At 36.2% G+C, this 17,026-nt stretch overlaps 1 protein-coding gene across 5 annotated transcripts in view; it reads right to left on the bottom strand.

Annotated features, from left to right (window-relative positions):
- Positions 1-17,026, bottom strand: part of RYR2 (ryanodine receptor 2) — a 392,986-nt gene that overhangs the window by 157,320 nt on the left and 218,640 nt on the right. For all 5 annotated transcript variants that reach the window (XM_069010345.1, XM_069010346.1, XM_069010347.1 and 2 more), the window contains 3 exons: positions 13,576-13,679; positions 9,353-9,436; positions 5,668-5,827 (listed from right to left, as the gene is read on the bottom strand). In XM_069010345.1, the coding sequence (XP_068866446.1) occupies positions 5,668-5,827; positions 9,353-9,436; positions 13,576-13,679 (348 nt within the window). The remainder of the gene's footprint in view (positions 1-5,667; positions 5,828-9,352; positions 9,437-13,575; positions 13,680-17,026) is intronic.

Here is a 17,026-nt window from a genome sequence, read left to right as displayed (position 1 = left end):
TTTAATGAAAAAATAAGCAACAGCTTGGTTTTTCCCACGCATGCATATTTCACCCAGCCTGACTTTCCAGAACAATGCCCCTCTTGCACTGCAGCCTTAGGCAGTCTGAGAAGACCAACTCCTGATCAAATAATGATGTCATCTACTTTCTATAAATCTAAAAAAATAAGATCCTGACTTAAAAAGATCAAAATGTCTTACACTTCTGGGCCAAAGAGAAATAAGATTTCATATAATTGGCAATACCGACTAACTGTTCTAGGACAGGAACTGGCGAGCATCTTTTTAAGATGCTTTTCACGTGGGAGGAAAGTTTTATGTTGCCAATTTTTAGAAACAATTGTTAAAGCTGTGAGATTTTTAATACTTTTTCTCTTCTCAGTATAAATGAGGTATCTGATTGCTAGCTTTTCTAGCCAGAACACAATGCAACATGAAGAAAAAGCAACATACCTTTTGACAAAGCTATCTGGATATGTAAAAATTCATATAAGCAAAGTTTGAAAGAATCTTTGGCTGTGATTTCCACAATCAGGGGGGAGACCTAGAAGTCATACATTCAGGAAGAGGGAGGAGGTAGGTAATGTACTTTAAATTATTTTAATTGGCTTTCTGATCTCCAAGCTCGACTCTGTTCTCTCCTTTTCTGTCTTTTCCTTATTTATATGGATCTTGGGATTCTACTGTACACATAACATCACAGTTCTATGGATGTCAAAAAATACCCTAAGTTCATGGATATGCCAAAAAATACCCTAAGTTCATGGATAAACTTATCTGAGTTCCGAATATTTTTCATTAGATTGTGAAGATTTAGTCACAAATAACATCCTTTTATACTTCAGTGCTATTTTTCCATCATCTTGTTATGAAAAATTCCTTAAAAGTAACCAAACAAAAAAACTCATGTAATTATGATGGGACTTAATATCAACATCCATAAAGGTAAAAAAAAGCCCTCTCTCATAGCACAATTATGACTATTGTAATTCACTTACAGCAAGGCTATATTGCTCCTGGGCCTGGATCTAACTCCTACATCTGTCCTTGTTTATTTACCATTTCCCCAGTTCCAAGACCACCAACTTGCAGGTAATCATGTTCTCCCTTAAAGGGACATTGTCAAGTATTTTCATACTGATTTTGTGCTTGTTTTTTCACTTACCTTACTACTTAATATGTTCTTTTAATCAGAAATACATATTTTTCCTACCTGTTTTGTTCTGTCTGCTCCCTTCATCGAGCAGTAAGCAACTGTGAGTCTGCACTACTAAAAAATACTTGTTTATGATCAGTGTGATCACAGTTGTCAGGACAGTTCTGGGAACAGGATTTATTAGCCAACTTGTACTCCCTCTCCTAGCTGGCTCTGCAGTAGCAGCACAAAAATACTGTATATAGTCATGCGCAAAATGTAGCTTGTTATATCTTGTTAAGAAAAAAGCCTGAAAAGCAGTGGTAGATTTAGAAGAAGAAAAAAAATCTGGAAGTTGGAAGACATTTCCCCCAGAAGTTTTTAAAGAAAGAAATAAAACATACATGAACTACTTGACAGTATCCCTTTAATTTTTTCATTTTATATAATCCCAAAATGATGAGGCTCTCATACAGAACAGACCTACTAGATTATTTAATCAATCCTACAGCCACAGCATGATTGCTGTTCATATTTCCCAGTGATTAGTTCATCTACTTTCAAACATCTGTAAGCTTCTTTCCCTTAGGAAACTATTTTATAGCTCTGCAAGATCTGTTTATAGTATTACACAGCATTACATCCTGTCACTTTGTTCCAGTACTGTAACATTTCACAGCCATATGATGGGATGACAAAATGTAGCCCATGAAATAAACCCACTGGAGGCAAGCAGAAGCATGTGAGTGTGTGGACAACAGCTAGAGCTAGCAGCTTGCCATGTGATATGTATGTCAGCTAAATTAGAAGCATCTCTGCACTGCACCCAGGAAAGAGCACCTTGCTATTCTGCTCTCTTCTTATGGATTTTAATAAATGGTATTTGTTATCTGTACATTGTAAACACTCCTGAAACTCAGCTGTTGTTTTTTTCTCCAGAAGAAAAAAAAAATATTATTTGAAAAGAGAAAGATTATGGAATTAAGAGCAAATCAACATCAACATCCGAAGCATGGCAGCTTCAGCAGGATGTACTATTGTTGGGAAAGGGCATCATCTACCTATTTAACTATCTATGAGACTGCACTAACTTGTCTGCCAAGAATAAGGGAATAAAGTACACTGTTGATCTTGTAAATCTGCTTCCTGAAGGTCATGAATATTTCTGAGCTCATTTACCTTTAACAATCATTCTCTGTTGAAAGTATAACTATGACACTGTTCACTGCACCACTGCACTACATTCTCAACAACAATGCACAACTCAGCACACAAAAGTCTTTAGTCAGTTTGAATGAAGCAGACACAAAAAAAAAAATACTTGGATGTTTAAAGCGTAAGCACTCAGTACTGCAAAACCCCAATTAAGTGGATTTCCAACTCCAAATGTGATCAGTTTAATAGGCACTTAAGATTTTTAGTTTTACATTTTCCAGGCTCTTCTCTGCATGCCCATAACTGTCTTTGTCTTGATAAGGAAGAACAGTTATATATTTATCAGATATATGTAAGCTCAGTCAAGATTTAGAGCAGAAGCATTTGTCTAAGCACAACCTGGTAGTCAAAATCAGAGCTTGATTCACACCAACTGCTTAAAAAATTTCTGAAAATTTAACTAGGGGCTACCATTCCAATAACCTTTTTATACAAAATCTTGTCTGTGTCCATCAGAACGGATTAAAATACCTAAATCCTATTTGTCCAGTCAGACATCTTTGAGGCTATGAAGTCAATTTTTAAAAAACTCTTGAAAAATGAGTAATGCACCATTCAGTATAATAAGACTAAAGGGTTTGGAAATAAAGCTCTTTTCCATGAGATTTCTCACACCAAACTATAAATTTCAAAAAGTGAGCACAGATTTCATTTTCATGTTGACCTTTGTCATCCAGTGAGCAGGACATTTATTAGGAAGGGAGCCTTGGGAAGGCCAGAGTTCCAAGGCCAAGTGTCCCAAGAGTTTCCCCTCAGGAAATCGTTTTAGGAGTCAGTAGATAAAATACAGAGAGCTGTTCAGTGAGTAGATGAAGCCTCTTTTTCCCCCCCTCTGCTCTCTCCCTGTTAGACTCAAAAATGCCTCCTCACAGGGCCACAATATTTTAGGTTCAACAGTAAGTTTAGTCTCTCTGCCGAGGCACAGCACTGAGAACATAAGACAGACTTCATGATTCTTCTGACATTAAGCTGAAGTGTTTACTTTTAGGTTATATCCCATACAAGATTCTTCTGATGAATTTTTTGGCAAGGATTGGGTTGGGGTTTTTTTAAACCCAGGTTGTGGCCTGGAGCAACTCCACTGCCTTTTGGGAATCATAGTAAGACTAATGATTTATGACTATCACATCATACCTCTTCAAATGCAGAACCTTCTATATCAACAGGCACACCAAAACATACATAAAGACAATGTATAATAAAAATATTGTGAGGATGTAAAGGAGAAATTTTTTTCATTGCTACCCACTCCCATTACATCTTTTACATACCATTCTCAAATCAGTAACACTGGGAAAGTCTTTGACGTCATCATTTAACTGACCTTCCAACTTAGTACCTCACTAATTCAGAAAACATGCAATTTAGCTGCAAATTCACTCCAATAAATGTGGCAAAATTATTTGTGCTTTTTTTCAAAGATACAGAGATACAAAGGGTAGGTTAAATTGTCTTCAAGATCTAAGAAATTTTATTCACTACATATGAGTCATGGGATTAAATTTTCCCAATGCTACTTAGAAATGTAATTAGCTAAGAGATGCATTTGATTCCAGAAACCTCTTAACTTCATCTTAACCAATAAATTCTGTTGCAAAACTAAATTTAATTTTGGACTATGTCAAGTTCCTATCAAAGTTGTAACTATTTCCCAACTTCCATTCATTTCAAAACTCCCAGTTGGCAAGGTCCTGTACTGAAAATTACTGCCTTGTGGAAGAATAAAAAATATGGGAGACATCATATAAGTTATTGAGTGCATTCTTTAATATATCAGAAATATTTCTTTTGAGCATACAGTTTTTCATTCTAGAAATGAATTGTGCACTGCCTCCATAAACACAGGATTGAAATAGTGAGTTCAAAACAAATTAATCCACTCCCCCTATCTGACAACAGAAAATCATCACTTCCAACACTTCTCATAATTCATATTCCATCAGAAATGTTAACAGCACTTCAAAGGGCTACCTTCTCTTACTTAAAGGTACAGTATTATGGGAAAATTTAATCCTAGGGTAAGCAGGGGACTTGCACAAACACTGAATTATCTTCAGTGTTTTTCTAGTAGGGAATATTACTTATATTCCAGTCTGCAAAGAGAAGAATTGACTCACTCTCTGTCTAGAGCCAAATACAGAACATAGATTTCCAAAATAGCTTGCAAAGTAACACAGTGACAGCTTCACAGTACGATTCTATAATGAACAATGCTGAAATGCAGATATGCAGCATATATTTTGTCACGTACGCATATCTGTATGCGATGAGGTTAAGTGCTTAACTTAATATGCATAAAACTAGATTATTTTATTATTTTATACAGAAGTTTTGCAAGTAGAATGAATTTTGGTCCTGTGGAAAACGGAATTTGACATGTGTGGCACTGAAATGTATAACTCAAGTTTTTGTCAAAAACTAAACCACTCTGTGTAGGAAGAAAAGGGTATGTACCTGAAAAACAACTGTTTCTCATTTTTGCAAAAATATTGATCTTTTATGCTCAGCACAAAACCATGAAAACTGGGGTTTTTTTCCTCATGGGGTGAATTGCCCTAAAATTTCACTGTGAAATGCTACTACGCATTTATTAATGCAAGTGAAGAGACCTTTCGGTATATAAAATTCACCACCAATCACAAAAAGAACAGAAAATATTAAGGGGAAAACTGATGTAGAAGATGTCTTCAAAAATACTAAATAAGGCTCATGGTATACCAAACTGACTGGTTCCTTTTTTTTAAAGAAACCAAAGAACCTGAGTTTTGCTTTTAATAATCCAACCAGCCTTATTCTTACTCCCCTCCTTTGTAGCACATTGTGATAACTACCAAATAATATTGCTATTCACTGAAAGAGAACAACTAAAGTAGGACTGGAACTTTGAGAATGACTTAACTATACCCAGTTAAACACGGCTTCTGACAGAAATATATTAGCAAAGTTATTACTAGAAGTTTACATTCTGATTTACCTGGACAAACAAAATTATTCAATTCCCAGAACTGCAAACATTTAAATGATTCCCCTAGTGAAAGCCAGTATTTACATTTCCTAAAATATTGGAGCACATTAGCTTCCTGCATGCAATTTTCTCACCCTGAGATCTAGACAGCATACAAGAATATACCACTGAGTTTTTTAATACTGCTTGTAGAAGAGTCTCATACTGCTGTTTAGCAGGATTGCTTTAATTATATATTTTTGTTTTCTTTGACTGAAAAACTTGCATCCATTAGCTGTGTATCACCATTATTTCCATTTAGCTGTGAAATATCTCAATAGATAAATGTTAAGTGTCTGAAGTCAGCACTTACCTGCTGGATGCCATATGTCCAGCCTTGCCTTATACGGTCCCTTGCCCACACATTGTGGGCATTCTCTGCTAGTTTATCCACCATAGCTTCTTGAGAGGGGGTCAGTTTGATAAAACTCAGATCCATGGGTGCTGGCTTATATCCACTCAACAACTGATAGCTGTTGAGAAAAACAGAACTTGCAGTTACTTTTTCAGCAAGAAAAAAAATTAATAGAAACCACAAAAGAAAGAAATAACATATAAATGTGATCTCTGCCTTTGAACATGAAGAATAAAAATGTACATTTGAGTACTGATTTCTTTTTGATTCTCTTTCAAACTAATTGCATCTTGATGGGATGAAGTAACTGGTAATGAAGTGACCACGGTCAAAATGGTCTAAACTAAAAATGTATTTAAAGTATTTCAATAATGCCACATATTCAAAGTAGTAGATTAAGCTGTTGTTTATCTAAATGCTTATATCAACAATATTATTGCTACCTCTGAGCAGATGGCAATACTTATTAAATTCTATCTACTTCCCACTGAAAGGAGAAAATCTATTCTTCCTGTTACATAAAGGGATGCTGAGACAGAGCAGGTCAATTGGCCTGCTCAAGAACAGTTATGAAATCCACCTTAAAAGTTTGTCTTCATAATAAGTCATACCTTAATTATCCTTCAAATCATAGGAGCAAACATTTAAAATTTAAGCATGACTTCAGAATAGAAAGGCAGCTTCCTCAATTTTTTTAGCACTCCTAGAAATGCTACTTTCATAAAGTTGTTCCCTTCCAACTAATTACAGAAATCTCCAAATTTACTTACAAGCAAATCTTCAAAAAAGGATGTAAAGCATATGGTCATGGATGTAGCACAACAGGACTTACTAAATCTACAATGAAAACTTACGGCACTATGTGGCACCAGCATTAGGGGTGGACACAGTCCCCCCTTACATCAGCTGATGAGGGAACATACAAGGAAAGAGGAGCAGGAAGGGGACTGTAGGGGAAGACAGACAGGGGCTGTACAGGGTGTCTGTGCCCATGGGGCAGCCTCCATGACCTGACACAGTTGGTTCTGGCTGGCCCCAAAAGGCACCCATTGCTGGCCAAAGCCAAGTCCCTCAGCCACGCTGGAGGTGCCTCTGGAAAAACGTTTTTAAGAAAAGGTAAAGAGCTTCACTGGCAGAGAGGAGTGAAAGGGGGAAAAAAGTGTGAAAAACAGCCTGCAGACAGCAGGGCTGGGGCTGCAGGGGGAGCAGAGGCTCTCCTGGTACCAGATCTTGGGCTTTCCTGTGGTCCCAGGAAAAAACAGGCTGGAGCTGGTGGATGGATGTACCCTGAATATCTTTGAGTATGGACCTCATGATATTAAAGGTCTTTTCCAACCAAAATGATTCTATGATTCTATTTCTCTTCCAGCATACAAAGCACTGTTTTGGTTGAAACAAAAGGAGTCTGTGAAAATAAACAACATTCTCTCATTGAAATTATACATCCTGAAGTGTATAAAGAATGGCTAGTTTAAATAATTGCTCAATTATTTTCTAAACAATTTGGTCATTTTCTTTATTTGTACGGACAGAGAGAAACCCATAAAATTAAACAGTATTTATCTCCATTTATATTCTAAAATATTCAATACTTTACAAATCTTAATTAATTCTGTTCTGTGACAACCATTTTAAAACACATTTAAACAAATTATTTGTTGAAAACAATAATTTAAAACAACCAGGTATTTAAGGGGGATTATCATCTATAAATAAGAGGTTGGATCTTCCTTCAAAATTACCACAGTAAAAAGAAAAAGCTTAAGTTTGAAAACAACAATTCAAGAACATCATTCCAAAATCAGCCATACACATAGTTCCCAATCTGCAGGTTTCTATTACAGCAAGCCCACACAGGAGTTAACTGCCCTCACAGTTACCTCTCCTCAGGTATCTGTGAAGTCACTTCAATGAGATGAGTAAAAGAAGACAGTAATGCAAACAGTGAAACATATGAAATTAGCACACTTGTCAGGTTGGCAATTACTGTGCTCTTTCCTGTCACGCTCCCCTGCACGAGCTTTTAAGAATATTGCCACAATGTTTTTCTTTCCTTTTTGCTATTTTTTTTCAATCTATTACATGTGAGGTATCAAAATTCTGATTTTGCATGTATGGTATGACTTCAGGTTTCTACAGTTACAACTGCTAATGACATTAAAAACACTCAACATTATTGGTCTTCTTATATTAGGAAGCGTAATCTCTTCACACTTGAGATTGAGCTGCAGTTTTTCAAAAGCAGGAAATCTGATTCACTTGAACAATCTTGCAAATGCACATATATTTCTGCCCAGGAAATTCAGAATGAAAATACAGAAAGCCCTAGATATCTTCTTCTTTGAGAGATATACAGTTATTTTGGGATACCAAAACTGAAAAACAGTTGGGGGGGGGGGGGGGGGCGGGAACTTAAATTAATACCTTGCTTTTATTTCCATTCATTCTGGCAAAGCCACCACATGAGGGATTCTGAAACTGTAATATCAATGGTATGCAAATCTGTGCAGTGTGGTGGATATCAAAGGCTTGAGGGTCCAGGTTCTTACAGCTATCTCCTAGTAGTCTTACCTAGAAGACTGCAGGAATCTTGCCAGAATGAGGCAAAAAACTTCGGCTCACGAAAGGAAGAAAGAAGGCATGCTTTAGTTAAACATGTGCTGAAGGTTATTACGCTGGCCTCGGGGACTGCATCTAATACAAAGGTATGGGTCAGTGAAGGACTGCTGTGAGTAATGGAGATATGCAATACCAGAGGAACAGCTATTTCTGCACAGAGCACATTCCTGCAAAGAGCAATGAGGTGCTACTGGTGGCAGGAACTCAGCAACAGCACTTACCATTGCTCTGAGTCATAACCAAGGAAACTAAATTATTAACTTAAATTTAGGAATAACAGACCATACAGAAGTTCTCTCCTAGTAAAACTGTGACCTTTACTTTTCCAATTTTTTACATATTATATAATCCCCCTTCATCCCATGGGCTCAAGGGTAAGTTGGGCAGTAAGGCTGTCATTTAGGCAGTTCCATTATAGTTCCATTATCTCAACTATGTTCCAAATTCCCAAATTCTTCATTCCCATACTGTGGTGGAGTGCACTGGTGCTAAGAAGCCAGGGCAACTTGGCTGGGCCATGACAGCTGGTTTCAGAGCTGTGGTAGAGGAGGCCACTACACCATACCAGGCCAAGCCCAGTCTTACCAATGCTGCTGCCAAAAAATCTCTTGGAAAAAAAGTTAGGTGATTGTACCAGTTCTCTACACCTCAAGTCGTGGCCATTTGAGAACTTTCAAAAGGGTCGCCTTTAAATATCTGCAGCACAGTAAAATACATTGACAAATTTTCTGTAAAGATTCTTTACAAAGTCTCTTTGGTACACACCACATATAAAAGAAACATGTAACAATGAATGTCAGACATTCCAACGAATCACAGAAAAGCCTAAAATTTGTGTATACATCAGGTGACAAATATCTGGAAGAAAAACCATGAATGAAGGTATGTGAATATTTCTGAAAATTCCTGAGAATTCATGCACGTACATGCAAGCCCAAGAACTAATAAAACTAGCAGTGTAAATATGGAATTGTTAAAATAGAGTTAGGCTCTTAATTCACACTGCCTAACAATTTCAACTTACTTCTTTGGAAGTTTCATTTTTTTCACTTTTTCTTCAGCACGTTCATCAGCAATTCCAACATGGCAGCCTAATGCCAGCAGGGTTCTAGGGCACAGAAATCAGAGATTAATTACTGACAATGTTTCTACATTTAGCGTTCCTACTGTTTAAAGGCATACTATAGTGCCTACAAACAGCACTATAAAACAAATGAGACCTTTGGAAATTGCCACAATATAGTATGGAAAGATCAACACCAGCCTTTTTATATATGTAATAAGCTTTCTGATAATGCTAAGAAAATGCCACAAGATGTTCCTAAAATTTTTAGTAAAAATATGAGTAAGGTACTTCAAAATGGAACTATCATAAAGTATATTTCATCTATGAGGTATCAGTTTGAAGATTCTCTGCCCTTGAAATATTATTTCTGTTTTATATGCTTATTCATATAACTGACATACTCATTCATACTGCTTTCATATCCACATCTTTTTATGTTCTGTTAATTATATCACAGCTGATAAAAAGAAAAAAGGTAAAAAATATCACTTATTCTCAGAATGTGTCTTCTTTCTGAGGAAGCTATTATTTAGAGATTTCAGTTGGATCTGCATCTTTTTAGGACACACTACTGAAGAGGGAACTGACAGCACAATACATGATAAGCACTAGGGCAAAACTGCCATCTTATTCAAGCTAGACAGTGTGTCATGTATCTCCCACAAGGCTTATACCACAGAGCCACTGAACCAGCCCATTGTGGCCTGACTCTGCAAAATGCAGCTAATTTCAGAAAACAAATATTTATATAACCTTAAAACAGGGTCAACAGTAATTGAAGTAATTTTCTGATTACTTCAGACTTCTTCCCTTCCTTATAGCCACACTGTTCAGCAGCATAAATTTTAACGCTCATTTGTCTACAGGATTTGATCTGTAAGTTATTAATTATTTGTTTCTGCATTTATATTCAATGTTGGCTTATAAAGTCTTTCTTTAGTCTAGGTGCATTACTAAAATATTTACACTGAAATCGATAGAAATCCTAGACAAAAGTCAGAGACTTAACTTTGGAGTCTGATAAGAATTTCCTCAAAACCTGAGGATGACAACCATATTTTTGATTAAAACTGGTAACAGAAGAAATCACAGGTGTAAATACCTTGGACTCCATTCCAAATTTTCCTGAAGTGGAAGAAAGGTGTCAAACAAGGTTTTTATTTGTTCTTGCCACTAGCTAAAACAATATTTTCTAGTCTTGATTTAACTATATTTACTGTTCTTGAACTGACTGAAGAAAAAAAAAAGAGCATAAATACCCTTGTAACATTATTTCTCTAGGCAGATGAATTGTCTGTTTCGAGGACATTCTTACAGCCTACTTTTAGTGCTAGCTACAGGAAGTAAGTCCCACTGTTACGGACCGTGAACCCTGAATTAAAATTAGACAGTAAAATCAGAAATGAGGAAACTAATATCCAGTGGCCCCTTCCTGCAAAACACACTCTCTGCTAAGAATACTCCATGTGGCTAAATTTCAACTGGCATAAATAGTACGTGATTCCTGTGCAGCTATCACCAGCATAAGTAGGGGAACATATCTAATCGTGATATGCTAACCTCTGGTAACCCTAATTTTCTTGTAATGTAAGCTAGGAATTATCTCTACCCAAACAAAACAAATTCAAATAAGAGTGCCACAGGAGGATAAAATGACAGACTGTACGGGCAGAATCTGAAAGACCATTAATGCACTTCAAACCTAAGCAAGAAAAAGTGGCTGAATGCAACTCTCATCATCACAATGATACACATAATTATCACACAAGACTGAGCAAATACATAGAAATGGGAAAGTCAGTCACAAAATAATAAGCAAGAACAACAACAAAAAAATACAAGACCAAACTATAAAATATAAGAATGTGCAGAAACAGTATATATAAGCATATTTTAATCCCATGACATTTTCAGAGGCAACTCATTCCTGCATCTTGACATTTCATACAGTATGTAGTTTTTATAGTTCATAAAAGTATTCAGTTGTACAGAAAAATATACACAGATCCCAATATATGGAAAAGAAATGGTGTATCAGATAATATGACTTAGATCTTCCTTGGATTTTAACTCTCTCATCTGGCAGCAAGACTGACAACAAACCACCAAGGAAAACACAATTACGGTCAGCATTATTCTCGATGTCTTGCAACTATTTCAAGTATGCAGTTTGAGGTAAATTATAAAGAAGATTATTAGGAGTTTTAAAATAACATTTTCTTTCCCTTTTTCCTCCCATCAAGGTTGACAGCTAGTAGATTAGACACATCTAGTAAATAGTCAAGATATCTTACAATTCAAGTTGTCAGCTATCGATCACCTAGAACTGATTAGTGCACTAATTTTTCCACATTTTCAAGCTTGTAGAAACAAACTGAGCAAGACTCTCCTAGTCCCTGTGCAACAGATGTCTACATGATAAATACAACTCAATACTACAAAATTAGAACTTCATTTTTCAGAAAACGACTAATATAAGAAAGTAAAGAAGACTTAGTTCAGTAAGCATACAAATTTTGAAAAACACAGAAGAACTGAATGCTTTATATTTCGGATACTATCCATTAAATGGAAAGACTCTTTCTAGAGTAAGCAAAAAAATTACTAGAGGAAGAGCAATCCATAACTTGTAGGTTTATAAAACAAAAGCTTTTTTTGTTTGTTTTGACAGGGTTAGATTAGAAAAGCACTGAATCCTGAACCAGAAATCATGTAAGGACTCATTTAATGTTTTCAATACTTAGTGAAACATTAGCAGTGTGCATTTAATTAAGAGAGCATGATTTTTCTGCTGCCTGAGCCATATTATATAGAGTTTTCTAGGAAAAGATCCAACTGTAGTGAACGTTAATGGCATCATCTTTTGTACTTCCATAAAATAGAAAGGAAGAATGTATTCTGAATCCTTGCACATTGCTCTGCTGACAGGAAATGCTCAAAAACTTTCCTTGTATTTCTAATATCTACCCGTAGAAAACCTGAACTAACTTTTTTGCTTCCTGTTCAATTTCTCTCAGAATGCTTTCCCTCTAAATAATGGCAAAATATCCCTCCAGAAACTGTTTAGCACTTTGGGTCATAAATATGTTTTTCACTGAGTAGTTTATTTACTGTGGGAACAGTAGATCAGTAAATAGTGCAGAGAAGCTTGCCTGAAAAGAAATCTGCAAGAAGTTCTTGAAGGAGTGTTCTACATAGCTTTCTACAATGAGGACATCAAGTCCTTTTATTGTGAGTGTAAACACTATACTGCACTACCAGTTTACATGGCAAATATTTTAATAATTAAATATTCCCAGAAAGGTAATATCGCGTGTGGACATCCTTTTTCAACTCCCTGAATAGGAAAAAGCGACTGTATTCTAACAAGAAAAAAAAAGAATAGATTTCAGATATGAGTGACTGAAGAACCACATCCACCATTGAGCATTTATCAGTTTGAGAAATATTTTTACATGTTGGCTATATGCAATGGTACATATGGAAGAAATTACTTACACTAACAGATTTTTTAATTAATTCACAGCAAAGCAAGAACTCACACCTCCTTGATTGACAAAGCTGAGGTGAGAAATTGTATCTTTGTGAACCAGAAAACTAGATTATTTCAACAAACCCTTTAATGTCCCAATGAAATTTTCTAGCATTCCAACTGGAGAGCTTCTTTGACATTCGCACATCTAACCACTCTTCCACAAAAGGAGGGAATGCCTGCTACTGTTTGTTCTGTGGCAACATGCACAGACAACACAGAAATAGCAGCAAGGGCTCCTGAAGCAAAGTTCTTAATTTAGTCATGTGCAAAAAATAAATATCTATTGAGTTTCCAAGTGTGTTTTATCAATAAAGGAAATTAAAAATAATTAAACGAAATTGAATTAAGCCAAATAAGAAGCAAAGATTTTTTTTTTTCAAAGCTTGGATCTAGTATTTTCCTCCTAGATGAAAACTGTCTGAATTGTCATTTCACAATCAGTATTACCACAATAATTCTAAAAAGACTATCAAAGTCATTTTTCAGTGCCAAATACATAATTCATTAATGTATCTCACTCCCTCATTTGCATATTATTACCCTCACCTACACATCAAATTTTAATTCGCATGTCAATTTATAATTCTGGAAATTGCATCTCCTTATGAAACTCTAATTATAAACTTCAAAAGTTCTAGCAACTTACTTCAGTGTTTCAAGTGACATTTGCAAGTTATAATTTCTTTCCTGCTCCGGCAATTTCGAGAACTCCACTAAGCATGGGTGTTGCCTTTTGTTGTCATCTCTAACCTGGAAAAACAGTAAAGAAATAAGCTTAACATGCCTTAAAAACTGAATGAAATTTAAAACCAGTCCAATCATAAAGCTGATCCTGTCAGAGTTACTCAAACTGGACAATACTTCAAAACAGAAAGTATTCTCTATTCTCAGAGCATTGTCATTGTGTTCAAGCAATGCAGAATTTGCATTTTCAAATAAACTTCAGATTTGCATATCTCAAGTGGAATAAATGCTAATTTGTACATGCTGCTATACAGATGTTCACAGGAAATATGCAAAGTTCAAAAACAGTGCAATCTATAATATGTTTTAACATACAGCCATAAAGTACCATCTCATCTTCAGCACCATGTTTGAAAAATTCTACATCCAGTTTGTATAAATACATTGATATAGATAGTACTGAAATCCTTACCCAGTGAAAATAACAATATAAAAGATAAATCTTCCCGATGTCTTACTTCAGAAAATGTTTGTTTCTGTTATTTCCAGTACCACAGAAGCAGAATGTGACTGTTCGGAGGTCACATATGTGTGGAACAGGAATTTACTTTTACTGTAGTGATAGGAGAGCAGTACCAACTATAATTTACAAAATCCTACATTTAGGAACTTAAAAATTTGATCAAAACCATTTTTAACCCTCTCTGTTTCTACACAGTTTTAGTCTAATACTTGGCCATAACCAAGAAAGGCAACCTTGGAGGCTGGGATAATCAAGCACTCTACAGCTCTCAACTTAGCATCTTGTGCTAGAGTTCAGCCAACAACACCTACAAAGGCTTGATAAAATACATTAGTTTGAAAATATTACCTAAAAGACCCCAATGCAATTGTTAACATCTGCTCAGCTGAGACAACTTTTTAACTATGTATTATAACATTTTTGTGTCAATCTTTGATGGAGCATAGTTCACCATTTATATTAACCTTTAAAGCTGCAAAGTGGAAGTTATAGAAAAATAACATTATTGATTTTTGATCAATCAGATAATTCTGCTGGAAAACTGAATTTTAACTGTTGAAGTTAAGAAGCCTAACTGTTACAATTTTTCAAAATTGATTGTTACATTACTACTTAATCTAATTTATTTACTCTCATGAAAAAAAACACATTACTCTATAACATTTCTGAGTAACATAGTTTTTGCATTTTGATCCAAGCACATAATTCTCAGATTGAACAGCAGTCATTTGTTTATGTTCTGGATTGAAAAATCTTTACAGTCTCTAGGGGGTATTTATCTTGATTTGATGGGATTAGTATTCTTTGGACAGACAATACAGGCAATTCAACTGTCAAACTACTTATAAAAATAATACAATATAAAATGAAAAGTATCTTTTAGCAGCACTGAAACGTTTATTTACAGATTCCTAAGATCTATGGTAATCTGTATTAAAAAAAATTGAATATAGTCTCTGAGTTTAGATCTGTGTACAGATAATTTAAGTCTTGGACGTCAGGTATTTTCCTCAGAATTCCAATATTAATTTAATTTATAGTGACACTATTTCTGTTCTACAACTACAATGTATAATAATTCTATTATATAGTCAAAATATTTGGGTTACCTTCCCGTTTCCTTTTTCTTTTTCTGAGCACAAAATTAAAATCTACTGCCTTGCAAACACATTATATCAGTGGCAGAACTCATGACACCCATCAATTCTTAATTTTTGTGGCTGGTTTTAAATGTGCATTGACACTGAACAGAAACAACGATATGCAGATACATCTCCTGATTTCAATAGCACACGTATTCAGACTTAAAATCAAGCCAATTAACAAAGTCCATAATTTTTCTACATTAGCTTGCTATTTTACTTTTTTACATGCATAGAATGCAGTAGTAACATGCTATGCAATAGTGGGTATCACTTTGGTGATATTACATACAGGTCTGATGACGCACATATGTAGGAGGAATATAAAATGATACAGCAGATTTTTTAAATAATTTGGAGGGTCATTTAAAGATTCTGTCTATTTGCCTTTAAACTTTTAGACTTGGTGAAAAAACACCACTAGGTACTACATATAATGCATCTTGCCCTGAACTAAAAAGACAAAATCTAATATTAGAGGACTTGCATGCATATGAACAAGCTAATTTCTGTGCCATGCCTTCTCTCAGTACTCAGTAGATGCAGTGCATGAATTCAGATAACTAGAATTGGCTTAAATGCAGATGATACAAAACTGGGGGAGAGCTGTTGACTCCCTGGAGAGCAGGGAGGCCCTGCAGAGAGACCTCAACAAGTTACAGGCCTGGAAAATCACCAGCCATGTGAAGTTCAACAAGGCAAAGTGCTGGATTCTGCACCTGGGATGGGGCAACTCTGGATGTTACAGACAGACCAGGAAATGAGATGCTGGAAAGCCGTGCCATGAAAAGGGACCTGGGCATCCTGATTGATGGCAAGTTGAACATGAGGCAGCAGTGCCCTGGCAGCCAGGAGGGCCAAGTGTATCCTGCACCAGGCACAGCATCGCCAGCAGGTCAAGGGAGGGGATTGTCCCTCTCTGCTCTGCATTGGGGCAGCCTCACCTGCTGGGGGCAGTTTTGGGAACCACAATGAAAGAAAGACATTAAACTGTTAGAAGGTATCCCAAGGAGGGCATTGAAGATGGTGAAGGCCCTTGAGGTGAAGCCGTATGAGGAGCAGCTGAGGGCACTTGTTCTGTTCAGCCTGGCGGAGACTGAGGGGAGGCCTCACTGCAGTTACAGCTTCCTCATGAGGGGAAGGGCAGGCACTGATCTCTTCTCTGGGGTGACCAGTGACAGGACCCGAGGGAACGGCCTGAAGTTTTGTCAGGGCAGGTTTAGGTTGGATATCAGGAAAAGGTTCTTCACCCAGAGGGTGGTTGGGCCCTTGAACAGGCTCCTCAGGGAAGTGGTCACAGCACCAAGCCTGACAGGGCTCAAGAAGTGTTTGGGTGTGACTCTTGCGAATAGTGCTGTGGGGGGCAGGAGCTGGACTTGTGGGTCCCTTACTCTGTGAAACTGATAAAATCATTTGTGAGAAACCAGTATGATTAAAAAATCAACCTCCAGAAAATGATCAGCATATACTTTGTCACAATCCCAAAGCGAGCACATTCTACCACAATGCACTAAAGCTAGATAGAGAAAGCAAGGTAATTTAAAATATTTAACACCTATTTTTATTTTGAACATAGCTAACTTTATCACTGCTTAACTCGATACTTATCATATATAGTTTAAATAGTGTTTAACTGTACAATTAGACTCTTGATGATACATAATGGTACACTAAGAGTTCCTGCAGATTGCTTCACAGCTGGTGTGATTACACCACAATTAAAATGTTTTGACACTTTAATTTAACTG

The sequence above is a fragment of the Aphelocoma coerulescens genome, chromosome 3, assembly GCF_041296385.1.
Source record: "Aphelocoma coerulescens isolate FSJ_1873_10779 chromosome 3, UR_Acoe_1.0, whole genome shotgun sequence".
Lineage (NCBI taxonomy): Eukaryota > Metazoa > Chordata > Aves > Passeriformes > Corvidae > Aphelocoma > Aphelocoma coerulescens.
The sequence above is the reverse complement of the archived record's forward strand: the minus strand, read 5'-3'. Positions and strand labels throughout refer to the sequence as shown.